Source organism: Diplodia corticola, assembly GCF_001883845.1.
Source record: "Diplodia corticola strain CBS 112549 chromosome Unknown scaffold15, whole genome shotgun sequence".
Classification (NCBI taxonomy): domain Eukaryota; kingdom Fungi; phylum Ascomycota; class Dothideomycetes; order Botryosphaeriales; family Botryosphaeriaceae; genus Diplodia; species Diplodia corticola.
Window position 1 is genome coordinate 419,620 of NW_017971494.1, and position 12,368 is coordinate 431,987.

At 58.8% G+C, this 12,368-nt stretch overlaps 4 protein-coding genes across 4 annotated transcripts; 3 read left to right on the plus strand and 1 right to left on the minus strand.

Moving 5' to 3' along the window:
• Positions 1-158: 158 nt before the first annotated feature.
• Positions 159-4,331, plus strand: BKCO1_15000127 (acetolactate synthase; the record flags this gene model as incomplete). Its single annotated transcript, XM_020271225.1, has 8 exons — positions 159-326; positions 383-1,836; positions 2,220-2,385; positions 2,449-2,483; positions 2,545-2,803; positions 2,864-3,189; positions 3,239-3,785; positions 3,876-4,331. 8 exons carry the CDS (start codon positions 159-161, stop codon positions 4,329-4,331), a joined length of 3,411 nt encoding a protein of 1,136 aa, XP_020132035.1.
• A 431-nt stretch (positions 4,332-4,762) lies between these two features.
• On the minus strand, positions 4,763-6,255 carry BKCO1_15000128 (uncharacterized protein; the record flags this gene model as incomplete). The annotated part of the gene is made up of 2 exons (XM_020271226.1): positions 4,763-6,147; positions 6,204-6,255. The coding sequence occupies 2 exons, from the start codon at positions 6,253-6,255 to the stop codon at positions 4,763-4,765; spliced, it is 1,437 nt and encodes a 478-aa protein (XP_020131955.1).
• A 348-nt stretch (positions 6,256-6,603) lies between these two features.
• BKCO1_15000129 (uncharacterized protein) lies at positions 6,604-8,643 on the plus strand (the record flags this gene model as incomplete). The annotated part of the gene is made up of 5 exons (XM_020271227.1): positions 6,604-6,868; positions 6,920-7,696; positions 7,758-7,996; positions 8,113-8,451; positions 8,491-8,643. The coding sequence occupies 5 exons, from the start codon at positions 6,604-6,606 to the stop codon at positions 8,641-8,643; spliced, it is 1,773 nt and encodes a 590-aa protein (XP_020132037.1).
• Positions 8,644-9,309: 666 nt separating this feature from the next.
• On the plus strand, positions 9,310-11,115 carry BKCO1_15000130 (polysaccharide synthase; the record flags this gene model as incomplete). Its single annotated transcript, XM_020271229.1, has 1 exon — positions 9,310-11,115. The coding sequence occupies one exon, from the start codon at positions 9,310-9,312 to the stop codon at positions 11,113-11,115; it is 1,806 nt and encodes a 601-aa protein (XP_020132078.1).
• Between the last annotated feature and the right edge of the window lie 1,253 nt (positions 11,116-12,368).

Sequence of the window (12,368 nt, forward strand, 5' to 3'; positions counted from 1 at the left end):
CTCCTCCTGCGTTTGTCCGGCCCATATGCAACGCGCCCACCTGCCTGTCGGCTGCTGTCGCTGCTACTCGACCAAAAGTGCGCTCCTTACGCTCCGCGCTCGTTACACGCTCCCTCTCTTCCCCGTCGCATTATAGCCACCGCCGCGCTACTGCCACCATGGCCGCACCTGCCAACAATGACGAGGAGTTCCGCTCGCACACCCAACAGAGCCCCCTAGCCTCACAGCGCGCAAAGCAGCAGGGCAGCGTCCCCTCCGGCGCCCCAAATGGTCGCGGTTTCACCGGATGGTTCCCGCTAGGCTACAAGGAAGGCTTCAGCCAATGGGTACGCCACTCCTTTCTCTCGCAAGCTGCCATGGACAAGCTGCTAACAAGCCGTAGTGGGCAGGGCTTTCGCCCGCCGAAACAGAGCACAAGGTGCTCTCCTTCGTACCCTATCTGCAGAGACCACCTACCCACACTCAAACCGGTTCGGCGCCGCCTTCTACCTCTCCTTCCTCGATGGACATCTCGGGAAACCCGGCCGATGATGCACAACCAGTCACAACCAACTCGGTCACAGACCCATATGGTCCTCGGAGGTGGCAATCCAACCTGGTACAACTCTCGGGGAAAGAGCGCGCTCTCAACGAATTCACCGTAGAACGCGTGGGCGAGGAGGTTGAGAACAACTTGGTCATGTTGCACGGCTATGGTGCTGGTCTTGGTTTCTTCTACAAGAATTACGAGGGTCTCAGCCGCACTCGAGGCTGGAAGCTCTACGCGCTGGACCTTATGGGCATGGGTCGGAGCAGCCGTCCGCCCTTTAGGATCCACGCAAAGGACCACAACGGTAAGATTACCGAGGCTGAGAATTGGTTCATCGACGCACTTGAAGAATGGAGGATTAAGAAGGGCATCGATCGCTTCACGCTGCTCGGCCATAGCTTGGGAGGTTACATGGCTGTTGCCTACGCGCTCAAGTACCCCGGCCACCTCAACAAATTGATCTTGGCAAGCCCGGTGGGTATCCCGGAAGACCCGTACGCTGTTCAGTCCGACATGCCGGAGCCTTCCGATTCCACGATGGCCAACGAGTTCACCCAAGACCAAGGCAACACCATCGGTGGCTCCAACCCATCGGCCGTCAAGCAGGCCGACAACAACAACTTTCTCAACGCGCGCTCGAATGCGCCCCCGCGGGAGAGCGGCAAGCCCCCGAGGAAACCCTTGCCGAAATGGTTGACCTACCTTTGGGATGCTAACATCAGCCCATTCTCGTTCGTGCGATGGTCGGGCCCGATCGGACCACGTCTGGTGTCAGGGTGGACCTCGCGCCGGTTCTCGCACCTGCCAACCGAGGAGTCGCAGGCACTGCACGACTACTCGTACTCGCTCTTCCGCCAGAGAGGCAGCGGCGAGTACGCGCTCGCATATGTGCTTGCTCCTGGAGCCTTTGCTCGGAGCCCCTTGATTCGCAGGATTCAGAGCGTCGGTAGACAGTACCTCGGTCCGCACGCTGGCCCCCTACCCGACGGAGATCGCCCAAGCTCGTCTGGCGCCGGTCAGCAGAGGAGAGAGAACGGCCTTCCCGTTGTGTTCATGTATGGGGAGAATGATTGGATGGATATTGCCGGTGGATTCGCGGCAGAGCAGAAGATGAAGGAGGAGAAGGAGAGGATTTTGGCCGGGAAAACGGAGGAGGAGAAGAAGAAGGACAACGGTAGCGCCAAAGTTCTGGTCATCCTAAAGGCTGGTCATCACCTTTACTTGGATGGATGGGAGCAGTTCAACGAAGTCATGCGTGAGGAAATGGCCGACGTACAGCAGAGAGAAAGGAGGAGGCTTGAAGATAAGTGACGATTGCTTTAGGCGTTGGGAGAAACGGCTGCGGCGTCAGACGGTTGTTTGCATAGAGTTGTCCCACGGCGGACGTTGTAATAGAGAATCATCGCTCTTATCTCATCCGTCGGCTAGAAGAGTCGCTGCGACATGGCCCGGCGGCTGTTCCGCCACCATTAACCGGCTGGTGAGGGGTGGGGGTGTGGGGGTGTGGGGTAATCAACAAGAATGACGCGCTCGCCAGACGTCTTGTCTTCATCAACACAACACGCTCCATCATTGAAGCTACGGGCGGTCTTGTAGTCCGAGACACATTTTATTTACCATCATTTTGCAAACATGTAAGCCGGGGAAACGGTTCGAGTTATGTTCGTGTCCATGTCTAAGCTGTCAGCAGGGTTTACACAGCATCCTTCGCCTTCTTCGAGGCCATATGGGAAGCTGGAATCACGCATTGTTTCGTCAATTTGGGCTCAGACCATCCCAGCATCATCGAGGCCATCGTCAAAGGCCAAAATGAAAAGCAAGGAAACTTCCCCAAGATCATCACATGCCCGAACGAGGTAGCTTCATCACCAACTACGCTCCCCGCCAAGCTCCAATGTCGCTGATAGCTTGCACCGCAGATGGTCGCGCTTTCCATGGCCGATGGCTACGCCCGGTAAGCTCGCCCATCCTCCGGGCTCGTCCTACACCGGCTGTGTGTGTGCTGACCATGACAGGCTCACGAACAAGCCTCAATGTGTGATCGTCCATGTGGATGTCGGCACCCAGGGTCTTGGTGCAGCGGTTCACAATGCCTCTTGCGGCCGTGCGCCCGTGCTCATCTTCGCCGGTCTTTCTCCCTACACCATCGAGGGTGAGATGCGCGGGAGCAGGACCGAGTATATCCATTGGATCCAAGATGTCCCCGACCAGAAGCAAATCGTTGCCCAGTATTGCCGGTATACCGGCGAGATCAAGACGGGCAAAAACGTCAAGGTCAGCAGCGTACAGGCCAGGGAAGGCTGAGAAGGACGAAGCCGCTAATGTTGGACTCAGCAAATGGTCAACCGAGCTCTGAATTTTGCTATGAGCGATCCCAAGGGGCCGGTCTATCTCTATGGTGCGAGGGAGCCCATGGAGGAGGATTTGGAGCCATACAAACTGGACCAAGCATTCTGGAACCCTGTGGAGCCGCCCGCATTGGCCCCGAAAGCTGTAAAGACGATAGCAGATGCTCTCGTTACCGCCGCAGAGCCGCTAATCATTACCGGTTACAGCGGAAGAAACCATGCGGCCGTCGGCGAACTGGTCAAGCTGGCAGATACTGTCCCGGGGCTCCGTGTGTTGGACACGGGTGGTAGTGATATGTGTTTCCCAGCAAAGTACGCTGCATCGCTTCTTTTGCTTTCTCGCACCGCTAACAGTTGTCAGCCACCCTGCTTGGCTCAGCCTCCGCTTCGGCGTCGAAGAAAGCATCAAGACAGCTGATGTGATTGTGGTGATCGACTGCGACGTCCCGTGGATCAACACTCAATGCCATCCGAAGGAGGGTGCAAAAATCTACCACATCGACACCGACCCGCTAAAGCAGCAAATGCCCGTGTTCTACATCAATGCACTAGCACGATACAGGGCCGACTCGGAGCTCGCCCTCAATCAGCTGCACTCCTACATCAGCTCGTCTCCCGACCTGAGCAAGCAGGTGAAGAGTGCCGAATCCGAGCAGCGCCGGCAAGTGCTTCAAGCGAGCTACAAGAAGAAGCTGGCCACGATCGAGAGCCTCGCGAAGCCGGGCGACGACGGCTCGTACGGCGCGTCGTACCTCATCAGCCGCGTGCGCAAGGCCTGTCCACAGGACACCATCTGGGCGATCGAGTCGGTCACGAACACGGCGTTCGTGGCGGACCAGATCCAGGCCACGATCCCCGGCAGCTGGATCAACTGCGGCGGCGGCGGCCTCGGATGGTCTGGCGGCGGTGTAAGTTCTCCCCCTCTTTGCTCTCTCTCTCCTCCCCAGCCCGAATTCAGCTGATCAGCCGCCCCTCCCTCCCCTCTTGATCCGCACCAGGCCCTCGGCATCAAACTCGCATCCGACCACACCGGATCCAAGAAGTTCGTCTGCCAAATCGTCGGCGACGGGACCTACCTCTTCTCCGTGCCCGGCAGCGTCTACTGGATCAGCCAGCGCTACGGCATCCCCATCCTCACCATCGTCCTCAACAACAAGGGGTGGAACGCCCCGCGGAAGTCGCTCCTGCTCGTGCACCCGCACGGCGAGGGGTCCAAGGTCAGCAACGAGGAGCTCAACATCTCGTTCGCGCCCACGCCCGACTACGCGGGCATCGCGCGCGCGGCGTCGGGCGGCGCGGTGTGGGCGAAGCAGGCTGGGACGGTGGAGGAGCTGGAGAGGCTGTTGCCCGAGGCGGTGGAGTGTGTCAAGGGGGGTACGTCGGCGGTGTTGGATGCGCATTTGGATGGGCCGCAAGGGAAGTATCCGGGGGATAAGGCGGCGTTGGTTGGCTGAGATGTGTGTTGGGCTGGGGGGTTATTCAAGTGGAGAGTGGTACATGTACTGGGCTGTCATGCACATGGTGGAAAGAATCGATGAACATAACGGGAATCTCAAGTCCGCACACACGTTGTGAATGCGGGCTTCCGGAACTGATGGCCTCAAGCAACGAATGGTAATCTGGATCCCATGTCTCATTTCAGTTGTACAGGTTTTACAACTCGTGTCTGCATTTAGATACTTATGTATCTGTTTATGAAGACTAACTACATCGAATGAGATTTGCCAAGTCCGCGAAGGTGAACACTCGATGAAGCTGAGCTGATGATTCTACATCCATCCATGTTGTCATTGACGCAGCTGATAGCACAAACCATCCAACAACATTTACCCATTCAATGCTGTTATCCGTTCATCATCGTTATCCACCCATCAACATTGAGAGATTACAGGCCTTGCGCCTCCTGAAAGGCCTCCCATTCCTTCAGTGTGGACCGATCAAGGTTGCCAGTGACGCCGGCAGACGCTTCGGCGGCCATGGAGCGGAAGCCGCCGGGCAGGCGCTCGACGACGGCGCGAACGTGGGTGGGGAAGCGGAGCTGGTGGTCCGGGACGTGCGGGTGCTCGACGGCGAACCTCACGGCGCGGGTGAGGTTGAGCGAGTGGCTCTCGGGCGGCCAGCGGACGATGCGCGAGCCCATGCTGCGCAGCGAGTGGTCGGGCGGGTCGTCGACGAGGGGGGCCCAGTCGGCGGTGCTCGGGCGATCGGGATGCAGGGCGTCGACGACGTCGACGTGGTGGGACTGCGTCCAGTGATTGTCGTCGGCGATGAGGCGCATCGTCTTCTGGATGCTCTTGGTGATGGTGGAGCGCATGGCGCCCTCGCCGTGCTCGCCGCGGGCGCGCGTCTCGCCCTTGAGGCCGCGGGTGTGGTTGTGGTAGGAGCAGAAATGGTGCGGCTGCCATCCGCTGTTGACCAGCCGCATTGCGCCTTCCGGTCGGTGCGCCAGGTTCAGCAGGAACACGGATATCTCGGCCATGGTGAGCTCGAGGCCGCCGAGGTCGACGGTGGACGGCGGGTGCTGTTGCTCGAGGCTGTAGGCACTTGCAGGAACCAAGTTGAAATGGCCGACTGCCGTCAGCTGGCGCATGCGTTCCAGGCACTGGGCCGCCCTGAGCGGCTGGCGGCGGCGTCGAGGCACCGGCGTGTCATCAACTCTATCTTTCTGTCCTTGAATGCGGTTCGATCGGCGCAGTTCGGAATCTGTGACTGGACGCATGTTGCGCGGAGTTAGAGGAGCGGCAGTGGGAGTTGATGGAAGCATACGCGACGGCAACATGTCCTGTCCACGGACGGGCGTCTCAGGCATAGTAGGCATTGGGAAGTAGCCTTCGTACGTGTTGGGCTCGTCGGTGCCTAAGGACCAGGCGAAGAAGGCGAAAGTGTCGCAGTAGGGTTCGATCAGGCTGGCCTCTTCCGCAGCCGCTTCCATCTCTGCATCTCCGTCAATAGCCTGCGTGCCGGTAAGGAGCACATCGCGCGCAGTGCAGGAAGAGCCTTGTTGCTGACAGACGCGGCAGGGAAGGCTGTCATCACAGAGTCTGCCGTTGGTGGTGGTCCGGTTGAGGCGGCACGATTGGCATGGAACAAGCCGCTTGATCTTCGACTCCATGGGGAAAACGATGCGCCAGCCGTAGCCTTTGTGCTGCATTACGAACGAATCGGACGCGGTGTCTACGACCATCTCGCAGTGGCCAGAGAAAGCAACGGGCTTGCTCCACCGCTGCGCTGCATCTTCGACCAAGAAAGCCGCGGCGAACGTCGGCGTCTCTACGTATCTTCAGAGCATCCTCTACTCTAATTCAGCAATGGGATGGAAGACTTACGATCTGAGGAGAAAGAGTTGCGCATACGTTGGGGCGGGATGGAGGCCTTCATCTTGGCGTCGAGCGTGGTGGCTGACGGGAAGGAGTAGCAAAGAGCTGGCAGCAAAAAGCTGGCAGCAAAAGGCAAACAACGCGTCGAACTGGAACTCGGGCCAGCTGCGGCGCCAGGCTTTACAGCGTCTTGTTTACTGGCACAGTGTCGCTGCCTTATCGGGGAAGTGACGGCGCCCTCCACCAACGCACGCGTGCCTGCCCCAAAGGTGAGCGGACCGTTAATGCACACACACAAACACACACCAAGAATCGAAAACTGCAGTCTCGCGTTCGTCTTCCGTCAACAACCTCCTGCACCAAAGTTGGAATTCGCTCGCGCCTCGATTCTTCAAGGCGCTCCAGGGCCATGGATCTGCCATTCAGCTTCGAGATGCACGAGCTTGGCGACAAAGTCAGGCTGGCGCGGGTTCTGCATCACATCGAATGCTTTGCTCGTCCGCTTCATCGCAAAGGCGGTTGTTCCGCCTTCCAGATTACCGTCGAATTCGCCCGCTGCTTGATCACCACTTACACCTTTACGCTCAAGGACTCCACTCCACCCGTGGACCGGGTCACGAACTTCGTTATCCACTGCTATGTTCTTGTTCTCGAAGACAAGGAAGATGTCCGCCGTATGGCCCCGCGACCCCTCCCTGGAGTGGATTTGCTAAGCTTGTGTACAGTCTCGGCGGCGGAGATGAGGTCGCCGCCAGATCCAGATTGCTGGGCTCTGTTCTTCGAGCTGGCCACCAGAGAACTCGGCATCAATCCGAACCCGTCCATCGCATGCGAGCATAGTACACTGTTGGTGGCCAACGCCGCTCACTTTGGCCGTTGGGCCACCGCGACCGCGGACAACAAGTCCGGCTTCGACCGGCTTCGTCAAGACTTCGTAGATATTCAGCTCCGAGATCTTGCATGGCGTGCGCATCGCGAACCAACTCAGCTCGCCCTCTCCATCTTCGGCTCCCACCGCTCAGTCATATTCAAACCCGCTACCGGTTTCGACGAGTGCGCGTTCCATGTTGCTAGGTTCTTGGGCCAGACCTTGCGCGAGCACGACGTTACCGTCTGCACTGACAGCATCAATAGAACCTTGGCCAAAGTTGTGGCATCTTGCGCCCTGTGGAACGGCTATCACGCAACGCCCTTCTTCGCAGCCGAGTTCATCCGACGTTTCCTTCTGAGCTCTCTATATACCATGGAAAGAACCACACGCGTCGTCCGTGCGCCAGACTTCCCCGTTTCAACCAGTTTCCTGCGCCTCGTGCACTATTGCGCGGCGATATGGCTGTCGTCACCGAACGGACCTTTCTCGGGCGGACTTGCGGCAGAGCTACAAGATAGCGGCGAGTCCGTTGCTGTTGAGCGCGTGCTTGATGCAGTGCTGATAAATGCCGACCCGATCGGTAGACTCACGAGACACACATTGGAGGCTGCCATTGTCCGGCATGCACCCAGTAAGTGGAATGGATACGTATTCAGCTATCCGCTATGCTAAGCTTGTAATTGTGCTTCCAGATTCATGTCTGACACGAGGAGAGTGTCTTCGGATCCTCTACCGCCGAGAGAACTTGATGGCCCCTGTTCTACACCTCGGCGCTTACCCCCGCAATCTCGTGGTCTCGACGGGAGCTCCGCCTTATCATTTCATCCCACCCGCTTGTCAACTGACACCGGCCGAGGTAATCTGCTACTTTCCCAACGCCCTATGTATCCCGGCAATTTGGATTTGGGTAACCTCCCACGGATGGGCTCCGGTGAGCTACTCTCCCTATTCTCCACCCGAGACCTCTTCGGGAAAACCTTACATGTCTGCACTGCGCTTGACCGTAAAGCTTGAGACATTTTGAATCTAATGATGCCCATATTTTAGCTCCAAATTCCAAAGTTTCTGGACCAGACTCGGGGCCTCGAGGGAATATGGAAGTCGTCCGCTACCACCTTTCGCAACTGGCAGCACACGGCCAGCGCTGCGATTCGGGAGGAGAAGGATCTAGCGCTTCCTCCGTCCGCGCCTAAGCTTGACCTTACTCCTTACGTCCACGCCTACTGCAACGCTCCTGTGCGCGGTCGCCGTAAACCGGTGGTGGATATGAGCATGTCAAGGCTGGTGTACCCGATCAGGCGGCACCCGATGGGCGACGATGCGGACTACTTCACCGGGGTAGCCAAGTACGCAGCCGCCAACGGAGACCTCGGGGGCAAAATCCTCGTAAGCCATATTCACCACACTGACAGGTCGTCACGTCAGGAGGGAGAGGGCCCGGAATCGAGCCCAGGACATGACAGCATTTCCGGGAACGAGTGTGGCAATGCTACAGGATCATCTATGGCTGCTCGAGAGAAGAACGGAGAATCCTCTGCAGCAAGCAACCAGTTCCAAAATGCGTCTGGGGAGGCCTGAAAAGAGAGCGATGCGAATGGAAGCAATTGTGGTTCAGGAAATTACCCTGCTTATTTGCTTATAGACCTCTGGTGTGTGGTCAAGGCTACCGGTGGCATACAAGACGGTACAGCACACATAAGTAGAGTAGTAAGGGTGTCATTTGGGTTGGATGGTGCTTGATTTTGGGGCATGCGCTTGGATAGGGTAACGTATGCATGGACCGCACGATTTGCATACAACTTCATCATTTGAATCGGAATCGGTACAGACCACGTTGGTTGTGTTGCATCAATTCTCAGATAGCTAGTTGGGTGGATAAAGATGGCTTGAGTTCTGCAGCCTTGAAAGTTGTCTGTGATGAAGTGATGCGCATAGGTATGAGGAGCACTTGGGAGAACTTTTCGAAAGATGGCCCAGCAGGCGCAACAGTGAGGGTCCGCGCTCCAGTGTCGGCCGCCCGGTCTATTTTTCACTAACACAGCTGGCCCAACCTTGCTCACTTTCTTCGCTTCGGCGGTCATTCGTCAGACGTTGGCTGGGTCTTTAAACAGTGATCCATCATTCTTTCCCTCCATCCCGGTCCACTGCATTGTTTTGGCACACCCCGTCTCCCACGAGCAGACTTAACACTCATTGTAAGTCCTGTACCAAGATGGCATCAGTTGTCTGCGGACATTCACCAGCATGGAGACGTCTTTTAAGCGCGGCGCAAGCACACCACATTTGCTACCATACCTCCCTCTCCAAACCCGCCCAGGACTAACGGCGCAGACATTCGTTACACTCTCTTTGGCCAGCAAAATGCTGGTCATTTGGTTTTTCACGCTACTCTCGTTCACGGCCCTGAGTGCCAGCAAGCTTTCTCAAGACGGAGATGACACGGACAAGACGACTACCGCATTGAGCGCCGGTGGGGAGTTCGATGGCGAACTGTTTACCTGTGGGAGCTCTCAGGGGCTTTACGGCCCAGCCGAGAGCACTGGCAAGCCGGAACTGTCGATCGAGCTCGAGGCTGAGCGGCTTGACATGCAGGCACTCGACGACATCAACGTCCACTACCTGCCCGCCGGTATCGCTTCTCGTCTTATCCACGAATGCTCGCAGCTTGTGGGCCAAGTCGTCAGCAACGCTCTGCAGTTCAGCTGGCTCCGCTTGTTCGTCTTCCTTTTCCTGTTTCGCTATGTCCGTCTCGTAGTCCACGTCGTGGCCTACAACCGCTTCAAGCCAGCGCCCGTCCTGGACAATCCGACATTCACCGCAAAGGACGTCACAGTGGTCATCCCCACGGTGGAGCCGCACGGCGGCGCCTTCGACGAGTGCATCAGCCGCGTCCTCGCCAATTCTCCGGCCTCGATCCTCATCGTCACCGTCGGCGACGCCAATATCCGCGACGCCACCAACCACTGCAAGACACTCCCGCCCAGCTCCACCAACATCCGCGTCCTCTCCGTCGCGGCGCCGAGCAAGCGCGAGCAGATCAAGCGCGCCGTCGCCGAGATCCAAACCGCCATCACCGTCCTCTGCGATGACACCGTCTTCTGGCCGCCGACCTTCCTCGCCCACGCCCTCGCGCCCTTCGAGGATGAGCACGTCGGCATCGTCGGCACGTGCAAGCGCGTGCGGCGCACCATGTACAAGGCAGGCTTCGGGCTCGCGTCCTTCTGGAACCTCTGCGGCGTGATGCGTCTCGAGCGCACCAACTTCGACCTGGCGGCGACCAACGCCGTCGACGGCGGCGTCAGCTGCGTGTCGGGCCGCACCTGCGCGGTCCGCACCCGCATCCTGCGCGACGAGGCCTTCCTGCGCGCCTACACGGCCGAGTACATCTTCTGGGGCGCCGTCGGCCCGCTCAACGCCGGCGACGACAAGTGGGTGACGCGCTGGGTGCTCACGCACGGCTGGCGCGCCCGCCACCAGAACTGCCCCGAGGCCCGCATCGAGACGGTCCTGGGCGTCCGCGGCGGCGGCCCGCGCTTCCGCGGCCAGTGCCTGCGCTGGGCCCGCTCGAGCGCCCGCGACAACCCGAAGATGGCGGTCCGCGACGGCCTGTGGCGCCGGTATCCGTGGACCACGTACGCCGTGCTGGCCACGTCGCTGGTCAACTACGCCGCCCTGTACGACCCGCTCCTGGTCTACGCCCTCCACAGGGCCCTGCGGACCGTCTCCGAGCTGCAGGACGGCGGCGCGGCCTCTGATCATCCCGCTCATCGGCCGTACTGGCTCCCGCTGCTGCTGCTCGTCGTCTGGATCCTAGCCACCAAGTTCGTCCGCCCGGCCTCCCACTACCGGCGCTACCCCTGCGACCTCGTGTACGCGCCGTTCGTCATCCTGTTCGGCTACTACCACTCGTGGATCAAGCTCCATGCGCTGCTTACTTGCTGGGACATCTCCTGGGGTACCCGTGCCGGCATCGATCATGCTAAGCCGGCCGAGGCGGCTGCAGTCGCTGATCAGGACCACTCGGCCTCCACCGAGGAGGCAGAGGCTTGATGTGCTGCGATCCCGCTGCGCACAGCTACTCTTATGGTTTCCTTTTGTTGTTGTGGAGGGCTTTTCTAATCTGGATCGTCCCCCTCCTTCCCTCTCCTTTCTCTCCCTTTTGTAAATCGGGTTGTCTGGAGTAAGGGGTTGTGGGTTGCCAAAGTTCATGATTTGATGAACTCATGATGGGATGGATTACGACGGGACGGATTACGATGGGATGAATACTCAATTGATAAACGATGGTACGAAAAGGGGGAAAAAAAAAAAGAAAGGGTCTTCGCTCTTCCTCTCAAATCGGCAGGTAGAGTTTAGTTATTCGAGACAAAAGACAAAATAAGAAACGTTCAATCATGAGAAAAGCAATGACGGCGACGAGAACTCGGTGCAAGTGATGCCGCTCAACTCAACGTTCACTGAAAGCCGACCGCCGACTAGGATACACTGTAAAACCAAGACTTTGACAACACGGCCGACGCCCGCCTCATCGTCGTACAAGATGGCCGAGTAATACGCGTATGACGGCCGGCGGCCGCTGCCGAAAGCGATGGGGCAGCAACATCTGCCGGGTGCCGCCGCTCGCCTCCGGATGCGCCCACTGCGCAGCCGGGAGTGACGGCAATGGCAGCCGGGGTGTCGAGGGCGGAGGGGGCGCTCACTGGCTGGATCTGTTCAGTGTAGATGGAGTCTGGTGACAGTGTGACAGATGAGCTGTCGGGACCCGCTCTCCCCTCCCGCGTCGATCCTACTTCCCAGTGCAGCTAAGCGCGCGAGTCGGCCGGGCGGCGCTAGCGGGCTAGCGCCGCTACCCGGATGGCTAAACGGTCGCCATTCCCTCGCGCTGAAGCTTGAGGCCACTGCACCCTTCGCCGCCCTGCATCTTCCATTCTCCAATGGCCTTCGCATTGCGTGCGTGCCTGGGCTTTGCTCGCGTATCCCTTGTACACGCCCGCCTGTCCCGCTTTATTGGCCCGCGCTAGTCCGGTAGCTGCTTCCCCACCACACGACATCCACCTCAGCCCACCGGAAACCACCGCAATAATCCACCACTCCCAACTACCACCCAGCCGCTGGCCTCGGATGCTCCTCGGTCGTACCCGTGGGGAATCGTCGTATTGGTGCTGTCTACGGACCCGTCCCCGCCCACCCCACACATGGTCCAGTACAACGTACATAAGCCCAGCCTAGACCAGCCCACTTCCGTATTCATATTCACCGGCGACCCCGAAGTAGCCTCGAACAGACATGCGTCGGGGACGGAA